The 18,137-nt window shown below is 37.6% G+C and overlaps 1 protein-coding gene across 1 annotated transcript; it reads left to right on the top strand.

The window, feature by feature from the left end:
• The first annotated feature begins 13,733 nt into the window (after positions 1 to 13,733).
• PPDPFL (pancreatic progenitor cell differentiation and proliferation factor like) lies at positions 13,734 to 17,847 on the top strand. Its single transcript, XM_068671710.1, has 4 exons — positions 13,734 to 13,892; positions 14,788 to 14,877; positions 14,966 to 15,065; positions 15,452 to 17,847. The coding sequence occupies exons 1-4, from the start codon at positions 13,838 to 13,840 to the stop codon at positions 15,462 to 15,464; spliced, it is 258 nt and encodes an 85-aa protein (XP_068527811.1). The 5' UTR covers positions 13,734 to 13,837; the 3' UTR covers positions 15,465 to 17,847.
• Positions 17,848 to 18,137: the final 290 nt, after the last annotated feature.

The following is an 18,137-nucleotide window of genomic DNA, read 5'->3' as shown; positions in this document are numbered from 1 at the left end:
TAAAAAAGGAAAACTATCCATGATATACAGACAAAATCATAGTAATTATGTGCATAAAGTTGAGTGTCTGAACATAGAACCCACTCTTACTAGCTGTTTTTTAATTATCTCTGACTAACCAACCCTGCTGTACGTGCTCGTGATTGATGCACAACCATCTTGTGTACATTTGCCTGAAATTCTGCATATTACAAATTATGCATCAAAGAACCTGCTCAAAAATTTAAACAACTGAATTTGAATTGCTCTTAATCATCAATATTTTCTTTAATGAGCTAATTAGAAAACAGCACTGGATTATATAGCTACAGATTTTAGTAGTTAAAATAAAAAGTATATATACATATTTTAGAATGAATCCTTTCATCAATATTTATAAAAAAAAATAAAAATCTTTAACCTCGGTGTTTTGGTGTCCTTGGGTCTCCCAGATTAGACTATACAGGTAGAAGTAATAATTTGATAAACTGGAAAGCACCTGTACCCAGATCCTCAGAAGTATTTAGCAATACTCCTCTTGATTCCTGTCCAGGCACTGGCCCTTCTAAATGCCAGAAGGACCAAGCTCATGAGTTATAGAGTAGATGTGTGAGAAATAAAGCTAGTGCGGGGCAAAACTACTTAATTTTGATAGCTTATCCTAACTTTACCACCCTGTGCTTGTCCCAGCACCAATAGGAACCCTTCTTCAGACAAGCATAGCTACCTGTCCCTAAAGGTGGCTCATAAGAAAACTGAAGGTATAATGAAAAGCTGTTATTTTTAACAATTACTTCTTAAAATTTTGTTCCTATTACTTTCTGGCAATCCTGAAAGAGCTTCAGGTGGGTTGGTCAAATATCATGTGGCAGCAGTTCTCCCTCTCAGGTTGGCAGTAGCTGTCGTAGTAACAAGTGAGGACAGCCTGTGATTAGTGGCTTCAGGATTTTACTTTACCCAGGGAAGTGATAACCACCTTCAATTGCCAACAGCAATTCATTCGCTCCAAGGTGAGAAAGAGAATATGAACACTTGTGGCCTATTATAAGCTCTTCTGTCTTTGTTGGTCTAGAAGAGCTGAGCTGCAGGAAAGTCTCACTGCAGGGAATTGAGATGAATCAAGCAGAAGCAATATTTTGAGAGTTGCATAATCCAGTTTTAGGTATTTCTAGGCTCTCTGAGCTCATACACTCCATTGTCTGTGTCTGCACTGATACAGATATATGAAATTAATCCAACACTTCTCTCAGCTTCTTTTGCTCCCACCTTTCTTTGGTCAGACAAGCAATTGGAACATATTCATTGGTTATAAAAAAAAAACTAGCAAACCATAATCAGTAATGACACAGACATGAACCTCAATCATTTGTTACAGATTGACAGTTTTTATTTACTGAGGATATAGAGAGTTCATCAGAGATAGATAATCCAGGATTTGATTGTGTGTCTTCTGTCCTGAATTCTATTCTTCAATTCTAAAAGCACAGGGTAGTTCAAGACACTACATGGCTCATTTGCATATGATAATGAGTTCTTTAAGCCTTTAATAGGTCTTGCAAGTACCAAAGAAAAGCAGTGTTTGAAAAACATATTTCCATTTCCACATAAATGTGTCACCTGGTCTTATTTTCATATTCAGAATAAGTGTAACACGGACACTGGCAATGCAAATTTCCTGTCTCACATACATGAAAGGATAGCATCTTCTAACTTCTTTAGTCTTTAGTCATTTGCTTGGGCTGTCAAGGATGGATCCAGTTAATAACAGTTGCACAGGTGCATTTTATCTATACTACCACATTAACATCTATTTCATAAGAAAAGAACTGATGACACTGACTCACTTTATAGGCAACAAGCAATCATTCAATCATTGCCATTATTATCATGGTCAATGGCAACTTTTAATCAACAGCAATGAATCTATAACTCCTCTTGAGTTGGCAATCTGCAGGTAACAATTTTCATTCCATTATCAGCCACAGTAGTAGTACTGTGTTATTAAATAGAGTCAATATTTTGTTTCCACTACCTGAAAGAATGAAGTGTATGTGTAAAAAATCAGAGCTAAGGCCTACTGTTATCCTTGATTTTGTTATGCCTGATGTCTATATTGCAGATGATACACTTCCACAGCAAAGACTTCAAGGAGTCCGGATGAAAAGATGTGCGCATTGTTACTTCTGTGCATTGCACAGGATTATAAATACCACAGTTTCAAATGCAGCATTGTACATTTTTGGTCATGTCAGTCTGTGTTAAATTTTAGAAGAAGCTATGTGAAGAAAACCTCATAGGGATGTACAGATATATCTAAAGTTTTAAAATATTTTTAAGTATGTTTTATCTTGGTAGACTCTAAAATAATAATTCCCCAAGCACAGGGGAGATTTCAGAAAAGCTGGTGTTTGGTTAACACCATAGTTGCGTTATAGAAATATTACTGTAAATGGGTGGTGTGCAAAAAGAAACTGAAAAAGATAGATATCAAGCTTGAAATTATTTACCATTTTGTTGATGAATGCTGAGTTATTAGTTACTTTTAAACCACTTCTTCAATCGCTTTTTTTCTTCTTATTATTTTGGTTTGATTTTCAACTTTATATAAACTGGTAGAACAACAGCATCAACACACCTTTCATGTAGCAAAGATAATTTCCTAAGCCGTATCTAGATTTCTATATATTTGTCAAGACTCATATGTCACAGTGGCTCTTTGAAGAGAACAGATTAATTATCAAGCTTTCTTTGTGGTACAGGAGGGATCACATGCTTTTAGTTTGTAGCACTGTAAGCAGAGCAAAAATTATTGTTTACTAAACCAGAGTTTGGAAAAGGAGAGTCTTAGCCCACCCTTTGTAATTTTGTTGGGTTGTTTGTTTGTTTGTTGGACAAAACATATTTTTGATGAACCTACTCTTCCCACAGAAAATATTCAATTACATCTTTCCCTTTTTAGTTTATAACTATGATGTAATCTGTTGAAAATCAGAAGGCTGAGAGGTGCCTCTTTAGACATTTTTAATATATACTCAACTAATGCAATTCCGGTGAAACTGTCTGGTTTTGGCCATGATTCCTCCAGAGGACCACCAGAAAAAGGCAAAAACTGAAAATGGAATTTCACTGTACATATGAGGGTGATCTGCTATTATTTTGTGATTAGGTAAACAGTTTAAGTGGACTTTAAAAGACAATGATGTACCTCAGACTAGAGCTGGAATTCCTTTTAACAAGTGAGTACAGAGAACTTAGTAATTGCTTTGAGGAGGTCTTCTGATCTAACTCTCGGCATGGTAGCCGTGCTTTTTTTTTTTTTTTCCCCCTTCCCACATGAATGGATTAATCCATGAATTCTTATTTTCTTTGTCAGTGGGCTGAGTTCATGCTTATCACAGTATGAGAGTTGTTCAGCTTGTCACTTCAGTCATCATTTTTCCAAGTTTCCTCTAGTCATTTCTTTTGTCTTCTTTGAAGACTCATTCTATTTTAGGCCACTTAAAATTGGATGATACCAGGAAACTGAAATAGGTTTAACAGTAATCTTGTTCTTCTTTGTGTCATCCTCCTTCACAAGGCAATAAGCCTCTGCTTTTCATCCTAGATGTTTATTCAATACTTATCTTTTCATTTTCTGTCTGAGAGTCTCAGGTGGAGGGATCTATGACATTGCAAGACTTTTCAGTCATGAACTGGTAACTCAATTTCTCTGTGGGAAGAATAGTCTATAAGATTTAGAGGCTTTAAAAAACCCGCATTTCATGCATTGGGTCAGTTTGACTGTTGCTGTGCTCTAAACACAAATCTGTATGTCCTTCACTACCATTTCCACTGCATTTGCTCATTCTATTGCTTTGAGCCAGTTATTACATTTCAATCCTCTAAATGTTACCGCAAGACAGACATGTGTCCTATATTATATCCTCCGGGATATTTTCAAGTGTTTAACAATCAGACATTGTTTCTGTTTTTATAAGAGTGACTGTTTCACCTTGTCTGTCCATTCCACTATAAAGACTGAAATGTTACTTTTGGTGGCTATAGCACATTAGTGGCTTTGGTGGTCTTCTATAATTTAGTGGTTTTAACAAGTAAATTCTTCAAATGGAATAGATTCAATTGCCACTGACATGAGAAGATGGAAAACAGGAGGAGGGATAGAGGGAGCAAATCAGTGTTAACCTTAATCTGTGATCTCATACATAATAATTTAGTGTACCTTTTCAATTGCTGCCAATTTTATTTTTCTGCCAATAGTCAATTTTCACACAGAGTGTGAAATGCTTTCCATTTCCAAATTTGTAAAGGATCTGTTGGACTTGAACTCACTCCAGAAACTTGCAGTTAATTTAACCATATCACAAGTGAAATGAAGGGAAAGATTCCACTTAAACAGGGCGAGGGAAATGGGCAGTGTACTTTTTGTCTGACCGGACTCCTTTTAGATGAGACTAATGCTTGCAAGGCCATTTTGCAGCTATTGTATTTCAGAGGTATGAATATAAATGATAAAATTCATATCATTCATCTCACTGGTAAATTAGTGTCTAAATTCACCCCTTTGTACAAGATCTTGTTATAAGAAGTACATAAAACTGATCAAAAGAGAGTAAACATGAAAATTTAATTTAGCTGTGTTATGCTTTGACTACACTACTGATTGAATTTTGTAGACCCCTGTCTAATTTTTGGTTTTCCTTATTGGTTAAGAAAATCTACTCTGAACCTGAGCAGTAAAATTATATTACAAGTATACATGTGTTTCTGAAATTGCTAACCTCCACATAGACATCACTTCTCATTTGTCAGGGAGAAATGAAAGGAACTGATGCAAGGTTGAGAATATTTTAAACTATAAGAACAGAGTGATGGTCAAGGAGAGAGTCAAGCAGCTATATGCAGAGTTTTCTCTTCCATAAGTACGGAGAACAGTCACTGAGGAGAGGAACCTATAGCTTGAACAGAGTATGGTCAGCCTCCCAGGTACCTTCAGGAGATATCTTCGGCCAGTAGCACATCAGTCTAAGCACCCATTTCTGTGATTTTACATCATATTTTATATAATGAAATGCCATTAGACATCATCATGTCATTTGATATAAATCAATGTCAGTAAACACTACAAAAGCACTAGGTAAACCAAGACTGGTGGATAAATTGCTTATTCTCCCACTAGCACATTTAATAAGGGAGGAATAATAAATCATTCCTGCCTTGATCAGAAAGAGGATCATTCTCCCTCCAGCCTAACCACAGGCTGTCACCTTTAGACTCTGGGGTCTGGCTCGCCTGAACAGGATACTTCTATAAACTGTCAAAGCAAGCTCCCAGTTCAGAAACACACTGCCTACCTGGCAACGTGTTGTTTTTTCCTTTTCTGAAAGCCTTTCTTATCCTTTTGGAACTCCTGTCTCTACTCTCTATGCTGTTTTCTGGACCCTGAACTCCCCAGGAGCTGGCTGTGCTGCCTTGCAGCAGCTGGTCGTACAAGGAGATGAAGACTCAGGGGCCCCAGAATTACTCACAGAAATGAGAGAGGTCAACATGCCTTTAACAGTTCAAACATATTTATTCAAAGAGGAGAAGGGAAAACTAGGTCAAAGACCAAAACCAAGCAAAACAGGATAGGAAAACAAAAAACACCATGCAGATAAGAACCACAGTACATAGCCAAACACAACATGAACTAGCAAATATCACACAAACCATGTCAAAAAGAGTTCTCAGGCATAAACATTTGGATGCATGAGCAAAGGGACCTGAGAAAGGCTTTTATCATCTTTCTTCGGCTTCAGCAAAAGCTGTCGACTATGCCTTCATTACTAGTGAGGCGTGATGGTGGTTGGCATCAATTTCTGCTGGAATGCTGGGTATCTCTTACCCTGAGACTCAGCTTGGCTCCCTTTGAGTTTTTATGGAGGCAACTTGAAGTGCAGTGTCAGTATGTCACATCTAGAGGCTCAGCAATGGTTTCTAGCAGGTCTGAGACTAGAACTAAAGAAGCTCACAAACAAAACCAGAGTTAAAGCGGCTCCTGAATAAGCTACTTGTTTTGTTCTTTTCACTTTTTTTGATCTTAGGGAGGTCTTAATTTGTCATAGAGGCAGGGATTGGCAGTGACTATTCTCTACCTTCTTCACTGCTGTCATGCGGGATACTTCAGGCAGAACGCTCCCCACCCACCACATATTTGCTGAATGGGACTATGCACCATCTCTTGCTGTGCTGGAAGACTTGAAAATGGGATTGTACAGGCAGCTTTGGAAGAAAGTACAAAAGACCCACTTTTCTTGTAAACCTATTTGGCTCTGGACCTCTTACCCTGGGCATCAGTGAAGTTGTATCATTTTAGCTAAACCATAAGTTAACACTGAGGAGCTTTGTCAGGAAACTGCTTTGCCAGAAACTTTGTCAGAAGCTGATTGTCTATGCTATGGAATAGTTAGAAAGGTGCTGGGATGGTCTGTGGTTTTCCCAGGCTTTCTCTCCAAAAAGTCCCAGGCAGCTTGGGGTTTATCACAAGCAACAGACAATTCTTCACAGACAGTTTTTAGCATACTTAACTTGTTTTGCAGTATAAAACATTATGGATACGGGCTTTTCCACACCAATTGTCTTCAGGGCCAGAGAATGGTCCCAATCATACTTAATTACACGTACAGACAAACTTAAAGTGTGTGGGAATCTAGAAAAAATGGCTGAGTCCCAGGTCAGCCATAATGGTATTTCCACTTCTGAGGCCAACTGGTTAAAGTGTGGAAGAAGAAACAATAAGTATAAAGAATTGAGGATCCAGCCTGTTGCTGTTGCGTGAGAAATATAACACTGTTGGTGTTCCTCCATGATGCCTCTCTGCAGACTGATCTGATTTGTGAGTGAATTAAGACTTTTATGCTACTTCAGGTGTCCCTGGATGGAGCAGGCATCTGAGATATTCAATGACATGCTGGATATGTTTATTATAATGGAGCAGATAATGGATATTATAGCAGATATTAATGGAACAGGTTGCCCAGAGAAGATATTGCTATATGATATTGCTGTGATGTGCTTTTGGGACACTAGAATCCTTGCAGATTGTCCACATGCAGAACTATTTATAATTTCTTGCCTCATGCAAGGCTTCCTTCTAACTAAATTCCAAGTGACTCATATCTGGCAGACATCATATAGCCTGTTTTAAAAGAGGACCAAAGTGGAAGTAAAGCGGAGATTAATGGAATAGATCACTTCATCATGACAACAAATTATCACTATCTTATCTTCCTGAAACTGTGAACCCGCCTTACCACATTCCCTATCTCATTCTCAGTTGTGAGGGATGGTAGAGAACATTCTTTTTCCTTTGCCAGAGTACTCTTTATCTGATAGATCTGTTGGTGTATGGCCTTCCCGTGGCTGTCCATAGCCTGAGGAATCTTATCATGAGAGTATGGCTAAAACTTGGCCAGAGATTTCTCAAGGATGTATCTCTGTTGTGGTATATCTCTTCCTGAGACTATGGCTTAGACATGGGCAGACAGAAGGAAAGCTTTCCTGGAGAGATATATGGGATGCCAGAGGAAAATGAGGTCACATTAGTGTTTTGAGTCATGCCATAAGAGTGCAGTAAATAACAAAATAACAGTGCTGTTATATTACTGGTTATGGAGCTTCGTGGTGCTTTTTTTTTTCTTTTTTTTTTTTTTTCTTTTTCTTTTTTTTCTTTCAGAGTACATTGTGCAGAATTTGAAACTTCACTGCGTCTGATGTGGGATGTCACTATCACATATGTGAATTGAAGTCTGATGTATGGGGTGCTCTAAAGACCTTAGGAGACTTGAATTAGTCAGGAGGAGATCATGCTCCACCACAGGAAGCAGTTGACTTCTTCACCATTGTATTGTATCTGTTGCTTTCCTTCCCAAGGACAGCACACAACCCTGAAGTGTGATCAGCAAGGAATAACCCCTTCCTACCTGTTAGAAGATACAAAAGTAGTATGGAGAAGAAAAAAATGTTAGCAAAATGAGCCGTCTAAATGGGGCTTCTAGGTCTTCCTGAAAACACAGCTTTCACTAAATCAGAGGACATTTGTCTTTTATAGAGTTTAGACAACTGCTGTAGAATTACAGAATGGCTCAGGTTGAAAGGGACCTTAAAGATCATCTAACTCCAACACCCCTGCTACAGACAGGGATGCCACCCACTAGATCAGATTGGCCAAGGCCTGACCATCCAGCCAGTTCTTCATTCTTGTTCCCAGGAATGAATAACCATTCACACTAGCAGAATGAGTTCCTGCAGCAGCTTACCTGTTTAAGCTTCCCAGAAGCTTAATTTCAGAAATGGCCTTCAACACTGTCAGGACTGTTGTATGGGCTGAGCTGTAGGTTATTCTGATGTGACCTGTCAGGAGGACATTCCTTCAGCCTTCTAACCACCCCCGCAGAACTCAGTAGGACATTAGCAGAGGGGTTCTGGAGATAAGGCAGGGACAGGGGAGCTTACCATCTCCATCGAAAGTGCCACAGATCATCTGACCACAGGACATAATCACCTCACTGTGTGGGGCTCCTACATGCTCATGACTTTGCCTGTCCTGACAGTCTGGTCTAACCCAAACATACAAGTATATTATCTTTGACTTGTCAAATTTGAAACAGTTCTGTGGTGTGGTGGATGCTGGCCTGGGCCAGCTCTGTTCCTCAGTGAATGGGAAATTTTTCAGCTGCAAAATTATGAATGTGTGCTTCATGTTCACAAGCTCCTTTTGCACCTCATGCTGCTCCATTCTGAGCATCTGGCCTGATGACAGAGCAAGTAGCCAAGAAATGGGGATGCCAAGAGTGTCATATCTCAGTGCTGTTTGTATACTGTGGTACATGTTAGGCTATAAGTACCTTCTAAGACGTTTTTGCAGAGCAGTGGAGGTGTCAGGTTGAGTCTGATGTGGCGAGGCTGAGTCCATGCTACTTGCAAGGACAGAAAGAGGGTAGGTACAGAAATAAATCAGAGCAGAGACTGTGTGAGCTTCAAAATCTATGTTTTGGAGACAGTCAATGGCATGGGACTCAAGTGCAAAATCAGAAATATGGAAGTATATCATGTCTACACAGACACAACTGTAAGTCCAGAACACTCCAACAGCTGCAAGGAAAAGTCTTTAGCATAGATCTGTAGTATATCTGAAATTTACATTTGAATTTATAAGAAATGCATTAGATGTAGTGTCTGGATTCCAAAGTTTGTAGGACTCTCCTGATTATATTTTCATGCTTCTTTTCCTTTTTTTTTTTTTTTCTTAATTAATGACAATATGCCTTCTAACATTATTTTTCTACATCTTCTGTGAAAAACGTGTTTCATGTTGCACTGCTGCATGTCTATCAAAGGAAAAAAGTATGAAACCATAGGAACTAAAGTGACTTTAGTTAAATTAGATATTCAGTTCTGCTTATAGAAATCAGAAAAAAAAAGTAGATGCAACACAATAAAATGCTTATGTGATCCAAAACAGACAAAGGTACTAACCCACTCCCACCCCCCTTTGGACATATTGAAGGGGTATATTAATATGCATATGATTCAACTTGACTTCTTTCTATTGTATTTCATTCAATTGCATATTCTGTTTCATAAGAATACTATTTATAAGCCCCATATGTGGTCATGCTGGAACCTTAGGTTTTCTTCTTTGGAATACTTGAGAGATGAAAGTAACAAAAAATCCAAGTTTCAAGAATCCAAAATTCATATGCTGCCCTAAAATGATGTAAATGATATAGCTGTCTGGAAGAATTTAATCAAGCTTGTGCAGCTTGTTGTATCTGGATTGAAACTGTCTTTCAATTAATGCTAAAATCGAGCTCAAATGACACACTTTTTTTTTGTCTTCAGTATAGTATTCCTTCAGACATATGACTGAATGAAGAGAAACTTGTAACAATTACTTTTGCAAACTTGATGTACGTATAAGCATGCTAAGTTGTACCTACAGTTCAGCAAAATATATAATTTTGACAGTGCAGTTTACAGCTCAAAAAATGTGTTTTCCCTACTTTTGTTGACATTTCAATGTGCATTATTAAGAGATGTGCTGCCTGCAGTCCAACCTTCAGTATTTACCCTTTGCTTTCAGTGTCATCTCATCTGATGTCTAAAAACTTACAAGGAGATTGTTGTTGTTTCCTCTGGGGAAGAACAAATCATAAGACAAGAATTTCAGTATTTGACAGAAAGAGAATAAATGGCTGGGCATATCACAAAAATAACTATTTTTCTTTTGACTAACTGTTTTGTTTGTTTGTTTGTTTGTTTGGTTTGGAGTATTCCCTTCACATTTGTAGTAAGGATTAGAAAATTAGGGACTATTATTATTAATTAATTATCAATAATAATAAGTGCCAGAACTGCCATGAACAACTACTTCATGACCAGGAATTGTCATTACTAGAGAGCTGATGAATTGCAGTGGTGCCACCCACTGCAGCAGTTTTTGCTTTTGCAGTCTCTTCCAGAGTCAGAGTGCTCAGGATCTCCCCGGCAGCTCTATGTCTCTGTGTGTCTTTTGTAGGATACATATGACAGAATATTTCATTCCCCTGTTGCCTTGCACACTGCCACTTAATTCTTCACCTGTTCCTCAAATCTTCTTGGATAATCTTGATAGATTAGCCCCACATTCCTGCAGAGCTGTCTGACTTGAGGAATATTTGAAGAGTAAAACAAATGAAGGAAAAGATAACAGGTGGCACTGGTCCTTGGAAGTAGCTAACAAACCCAACAGGTTTTAATAACTGGTTTTTGCATATCAAAGGTTCTTTACATAGTAGGGCTCCTTCATTTCTTTAATGGAAGCCTCTTTCTATATACTCCTTTTAAATTTAGTCAAGAAGTAGTATGCAAAATAATTTGTTGAGGCAGTTACTGAAAGACATGTGAAAGATGTGATCTCAAAATGTTAATATACCTATTATAAAAACCTGCTCAGGGAAATTCATATTTTTCGTGGAAAGTTATGCCATCATATTAAACCACAATTTCCTTCAAATAAGAGTAATTTAATCTTTCTCTACAAAACTTGATGGAAATGTTACTTGTGGGTAGGCAATGAGACTGGACAATTAAAGATGTGCAAAATCTGCTCTTCCAGAAGCCTGGAAGAAGGGAATAGTCAACCACCATTTGTTTAAAATATACATTTCTGCATATGCATGTGGAGAGATGCTTTCACAGAATTTGTTTGCATCTCTCTAAACATTTATAGCAGAATACCTGTGCAGTCATTCCAGGGACACAGGCACAAAGCAACACTACAATTTCAAATGTCACACTACTCTTCCATAAGGTAAAGCAACAAGGAAAATTCAAAAAGTTGGTGCACAAATGCATAGAAGAAAACAGCCAAAACATGTCCCAGAAAAGATAGGCATCCTGTTCATGTGTTCCAAGAACTGAAAGAGTAGCCATGTTTATTAGATAAACTTTTTCTAGTGAATAATTAACAGATCAGCTTCAAGGTGAAGCTCAAAATAGACAGTTCCTTTGTTTTTTATTGTTGTTACTGAAATATTTTACTGTCTGAAAATGGGTTATATCAGGTAATGCTGGCAGGATTAGGTGGGAGATTCATTCAGTTAATGTGTCACATTACTTTAATTTTTAGATCTAAGTTATACATTTGATAAGTATCTATGATTCATGGGATGACATATAATCCAATGTTTGGTTTATTTTATAATTATGCATACACAAATGTTAAAGGAACATGTTTTTTAAGGTCACAGTATTAGTCAGTCAAAAGACTTAAAATACTCCTTCTGTAAATGCATTACTATAAAACTGGGGATTATATACCTTTTGTTTTCTGGGGGCCCTGTCTCTTTTGGCATGAAACGTGGATATGAGCTGAAGCTTGTGAAGTTGCAGTGATCTTAGAGTACATTAAGTAGGACTTCCACATTCATGAAAAGTGAGTAGTGACTGCAGCAAAGGCTTCCAAGGGAGAAAAGGACTGGCTGGGGGTTAAAGCTACTTTATGCTGTCATGAAAGCTAAATTATAACCTTGCTCCTGAGTTTGAAATTGACACTATGGGATTTACTTACAGTAAATTTATCATAGATGGTCCCAACCTATTTTTTCAGTCTGATAAGAATCTGATTCTTATCCCCCTTATTGATCTCCTATCAAGGGACTGAATGCTTAAATCTGGATCTGAAGTGAATGAGAGCTATAAGTGGGTAAATAAAATGTGGCATAGTACTGAATAGGTATAAAAATCAAGTCCTAGACCTCTCTCAAATGAGACATGGAAGCTGTGTGATTTCTTTTATCTGTGCTCCTTTGAATCTCAGAACTCCTGCTTGTCAGCTTAAGATAATAGCACGCCTTAGTTGTAATTCTGTGAAAATAAATGTACTAGTATTTTAGAAGCATTCTGTCAAAATAACCATGGCAGAAAAAATGCTGGCAAAATACATGGGTCTGTATTCAGAGCATTACTTGAAGAGAGTACAATAGATAGGACATAATGCCAGACTGAGTAGGAGAAACAGTGGAAAAGTTTTCATCAAATTACGACTTTCTATTCCAGTGCAATGCATGAAACAGGACTCCAAAACAAAACCAGTAAATGACCATGTACACTAAATTATATGCTAAAATAATATGCATGCAGCCATGAAGCAAGCTAAAGTTTCACAGAGCTGGTGTTTCCCCAGCTCCTGATCGTTTTGTTGTAACTCCAATGTGGGTAGATATTCATGAGGATTGCTGCAGAACCGCTTATGCCTGCATTCTTACCAAATACAGTGCCTAAACCATGGGCATTTTAGATCCTGAACAGTTTTGTTGTTGTTGTTTTTTTAAAGTAATGACCTTGAAAAGGTTATGAGTGTATTAAATCAAGTTCTTAAAGCTGGAAAAAAATGGCAGATACAGTAAAAGACAATGTTACTAGCTCAGTCAGGACACAGTGTTGCCACTACAGATGCCCAGACACAGGGCAAGGAAGAGCTGTGAAATGGTTATCAAAGCACTTGCAGAATTTTCTACTTTGTTGGTGCTTTTTTACATAACAAGATAAACATAATAGTTAATTCATGCAAGTTCTTGGTACCAGCCCAGATGCAAACTGTTTTATGTCTCAGTCACAAAGGTGACCCTTAAGACTTTGCTCAGGAAAGACCACCACGTTGTCAAAGATTCAGGCGCAGGTCAGTAAAAAGGCTCATCTGGCCCAGCTGCTGTACAAGTTTTATCTTACAAGCAGTTTCCCTGCAGTACGATTTATATGCTTAGAAATACGTGAGGAACTACTATGAACTATGTCCTTATCATCTGAGATAGGGCACAGTACTCAGGCGGTCAGATACATTGCAGTACCATGGTATATCACACACCACCCATATTCTGACCCATGACTCTTGTTATGAAAAAAAAAAAGTGATAAAATACTTCCTTGTGGAGCAGGAGCACTTCAAATAGCCAAAGTTACTTTTTCACCATTAAAGACTGTGAGAGGGAAGGCAGCACATTTTACGACAATTTGCCTTGAGATAAGGTTTAAAAAAAATGTAAAGAGGGTTGTGCATTTATCGAGGGGAAGATTTTTATTTTTTTTTAATGCACCACGGAAAAGTGTCCTGAGGAAGAAGTCCCAGGCTGTGCCCCAAGCACATGCCACTGTCAGTACTGTTGGTAGCACGGAGGGGACACGGGTTGGGGGCAGCAGCGCGGCGTGAGCTGGCTCCATCCCATCCCATCCCGTGCCGTCCCACCGCCCCCAGGGAGGGCCGCCCGCCGCCGTGACCCATCTATATAGGGTCCTCCCGACGGCTGCTTCTCCACCGGAGAGAAGCGTTTTCCCTGCTGCTATGGCCTCAGTACCCTCCGCCGGCTGCCTGCTGGCCAAGAACCAGTACTACCGCAGTAAGTGCTCTGGGGGGTGCGGAGCTGCCCCGCGATCCCCCCGTCTCGGGGATGCTCCGGGGGCTGAGAGACACCCGAGTTGTTGCCGCAGGAGAAAGTTAGGAATTGTTTCGGGAGATTTCTGAATGAGCTGGAGGCAAGAGGGTGTTTTTGCTGTGGTCTTTTTTTTGACTTGCTCGGAGAGTTTTTTTTTTTTTTTTTTTTTTTTTTTTTTTTCCTCCTCTATCCAGGAACTGCAGTTTTAATGAGTATCTGCTTCTGGTTATTCACCTATTTTTTTTTTTTTTTTTTTTTTTTAGAATAGCTCATTAGGAATGCATGGTATCAGTCTTCTTACTGTAAAACATGACATTGAAAAAACATTAGGCAAACAAATCTTGGCTTCTAGCTGTATTTCATATTTGTTTTGCAGATTTAGAATGCATTATCAACTCACAGATTTGTTTCTTAGTACATGAAGCAGTTGCCAGTGTGAGACTACATCTGGTCTTTTTAAGACCCTGTAGCACAAGGTGCAATGCTATAGCACAAATACAGTACTCTTAATTGTACCACAATGGAAGGTATAGATGTTGTTTTGTGCCTGATTATAGTATAATGTGTAAATGATCATGAGATACATTGCTGATTTCATGAAATCTGTACAAGCAGATCTCAACATGCTTTTATAAGTAGACTGAGATCATTTTGATCTCAGGTTAAAAGCTTAAACCTAAACAACCAAAGTAAATTGGTATATAAAATATTGAAGCCATACTCAGCAGCTAAGTGCCTGTAGCTAAGTTTATCTTTTACAAACATTGTTCTCTCTGAGATAGTAGCAGTTCTGAAAATGTATTGGTATAGAAATCCATTCATTTTTTCCATAATGTATGTCCTTCTTTTCTGTGAACAGCAAGACAGAACTCAGAATCCAGTGTTTCTTCCAGCTCCTCCTGCTCTTCAGATCCTGTGAATGTTGCAGACCAGGACAAAGCATTTCATGGTATTGTTCCCTTCTTGCAGTATTCTGGATTCTCTCTCTTTGTTATTCTGCTAGTGTCTAACAGTGTGAGCTTTTTCCCTTTTTCCAGGGTTACCTGAATTACTTGATAAATGTTGGTGGATAAAAAGCTTTTTCCACTGTGAACCATCTCCACCAACTGTTGGCAGAAAAACACTATCTGCAAGCAGGTGAGTCCTGTTCTTACTCATTGTGTTTTCCCTTTGGTAAAAGTGTTAAACAAGTCATAATCAGCTAAAACAATCTGGGGGAACAATGCTATTTTGATGACTTAAATAAAAGATACTGCAAGGGTATGGCTTCAGAAGCGTCCCACATTTTCATTTTAATAATTGGACTCATATTATGTATTTTGCTAGTGACTATTATTGTCATTTGTAGCAATATTTATTAAATCATCTACCCGTAGCACTTGCACACCTACTTATGCAGTTCCATTTTACTTTGTTAAAAAGATTACATGAATGAATCCAAAAATACTTAGGCAGATAAATACCATTGTGGAAAAAGTAATGATAATCTTACGCATAACCTTTTTGTATATATACTTCTGCAGTGCCAACAGTTGAATATGACAGCAAACTGAATTACCGACTGAGATACTATGCACAGACTTATTTTTCCAAGAGGCTTGGGATCTTCTGAATGTCTGGGTTCAACTGCGAGAAGACAACAAGACGTTTAAGAGAGAGGAAAGGTGTACTTTCAAAAAAAAAAAAAACAAAAAAAGTTTTGGCAGTAGCTTAAACAAAGTTGCTTAATGGACATGTCCATGACTTACCTTTTTCATTACAGAGTTACTATAATTTGAGATGACTAATGAAAGTTACCTGGATTAAATATCCTGATATCCTGATGACTTACCTGGATACTTAGAAAAAAGGAGAAAGGAAAAAAACGATGTAAGATAGTGTAGGTTTAGGAGAAATATATTTATGGTATGACTTTGCAATAGCTGATACTGTATCTAAGTTTTACCTCAAATATGTCAGCTCTGTAGACAATCACTCTGCTGTAAACAGGATAAAAACAGAGCAGTCCTGCTCCGGACTGTAAGGTGTATGTTTTTATCATGTATTAAGTATCACTAACAGTGAGCAGAGTTTACAAGCATGCCTGCTAATAACTTTGGTTTTATAAAGCCTGATTACACAAAGAAACAGTAATCAGTTTGTTCTTTGTTCCAGTTGGGTGTGTAGATCCCAAACTTAAATGCACAGGTACAACTTTCATTCACGTCTATGCATGTTTAAGGATAAAATAGCAGAGATACAAGAAACCAGTAATCCTAATGGACACTGACATTTGCCAAGCAGAAGAGCAACCGTAATCAGAGTTGATACCTGCAGCTCTGTTTTACTTTTAGATTACTCTCACCTGCCTCTTAAAGACCCACTTGTTCTCAAGTGACTATTAGTATTCACTGCTGTCTGTCAGCTTAGTTTCTTAGGTCTAGGAACTGGCAGTATGTTCAACTCAAATAATGTTATTAACCAAGTCTACCTTTGTCATGAATCTTGCTTTGAAATGTACTCTAGTATACTTTCATTTGGCCTTCAGCTCTGCAAAGCAGTACATCAGGTTGTTTATTCTACTGGGTATGACTGAAATGCATCAATGGTCATAGAAAATTACAAATATTTTGCTGGATGACATCACTTCTGTGCATCTATGCAACCTTTTGATGTACTGTCACCAAATCTATCTGACCTTTGTCCATCACTGGATGAAGTAACAATCGCAAACATCAATATAAGTGTAACTTTTGCATTATAAAGTAGTAGTTGTTATGGTTATGCTTAAAAATCTAAAGTATATCAAGCACCAGTTTCAGGAAGCTTATAATTTTGGTGCAGGTAATGGGTGCCTGGCACATGACAGCAGAAAAGAACACAATGATAAGCACACAGTTTCAGGAATCTTTAAATTGCCTTGTTGTATCTTTTTATCTTATTTTTGTTGTGCAGCTTCATCTTTATCCTTTCTCTAAGTGTACAGAATGAACTATTTTTTACATAAAGATTTTTTTTTTGTATTAATAAAGATTTAATGTGACTTATTTTTGGGCTCTAATACAAACTGTTATTCACTGTTTCTTGTTTGTTTTTGGTATTAAATGTTATTTTGGTCATGTAAAGTAGAAAAATTCAGAATTCCACTGAAAACGTAGAGGAGCGACATTCCTCCGTTAGCCACTTTAAACTTTTATGTGTGTTGAAAAAAAGAGGGATGGAACATAATGTAGGAAAAAGACACATTTTAATGTAACCTTGTATTGTAAAAGAAGGGAAGAGGAATCTGCGACTGTTAATTTTGGAAGGGTGATTCAAGCTATTTCTGAAGATCCTTGAAGCCATAGAAGAAAGAAAGGAAAAAAAAATAGAGAGAATTTAAGATTGAGAAACTATACATATATAAAATCTGAATTCAGGTAGGACAAAATGTAAATAATAATCACCAAATCATTAAGGTTGGAAGAGAACTCCAAGATCATCTGGTCTAACCATCACCCTACTATCAATATCACCCACTAAACCGTGTCCTTAAGCACCAGGTCCAACCTTTCCTTGAACACCCCCAGGGACTGTGACACCACCACTTCCAAGTATACAACAGTGATGGCCTTATAGATTCTGTTTTGCAATGTCAAGGTGGCTAGAATTTGGAAGAAATATAAATTTGCATTTTTCTTTCAAGAATTTTCTTGCCTACATGTGAGCTAAAGAGACTTTATGAGAGTATCATATGTCATACTACAAAAAAAGTATCATACTGTCATACTACATATATTGTATGGACAAGAGTAAGGATTAACTGTAAGGACTATAGCTATTTCTAAGAAATTAGATTTTATTTTTGTATACTAGCCTGTTCTGTAGAAGCAAGAATGATAAGTGAACCCACTTAAGAAACAGGTTTTCAATAAAAGAATAAACCACAAATCAAACTCAATTTGAGTTGTCAGGAATATTTTTTTTTCTAATATGTGCATTGATTAAGACTCCCATAAACAATGTACTTTAGCATTCATTTGTAACTTACTTTAAAGCTTTGTTTCTGTTTGTGATATCACACCTTCCTGAAATGTAAAATATGTGCAAATCCCTCTTCATTTTCCTTTATTTTATTTTTGTTAACTAATCGTATATTATTTCTTCATGAAAGCACACCCTTAATGTCACTTCTCAACTCTTCTGCAAAGGAAAATCTAAACAGGGTTCATTCAGTGCCAGGATCAATAT

Source organism: Anas acuta, chromosome 2 (assembly GCF_963932015.1).
Source record: "Anas acuta chromosome 2, bAnaAcu1.1, whole genome shotgun sequence".
NCBI classification, from domain to species: domain Eukaryota; kingdom Metazoa; phylum Chordata; class Aves; order Anseriformes; family Anatidae; genus Anas; species Anas acuta.
The sequence above is the reverse complement of the archived record's forward strand: the minus strand, read 5'-3'. Positions and strand labels throughout refer to the sequence as shown.

Excerpts from the sequence above, each read along its gene's own strand:
- PPDPFL (XM_068671710.1), top strand. The coding sequence starts at position 13,838 with ATGGCCTCAGTACCCTCCGCCGGCTGCCTGCTGGCCAAGAACCAGTAC. Across the intron at positions 13,893-14,787 it reads CAAGAACCAGTACTACCGCA|CAAGACAGAACTCAGAATCC; the intron begins GTAAGTGCTCTG and ends TTCTGTGAACAG. Across the intron at positions 14,878-14,965 it reads CCAGGACAAAGCATTTCATG|GGTTACCTGAATTACTTGAT; the intron begins GTATTGTTCCCT and ends CCCTTTTTCCAG.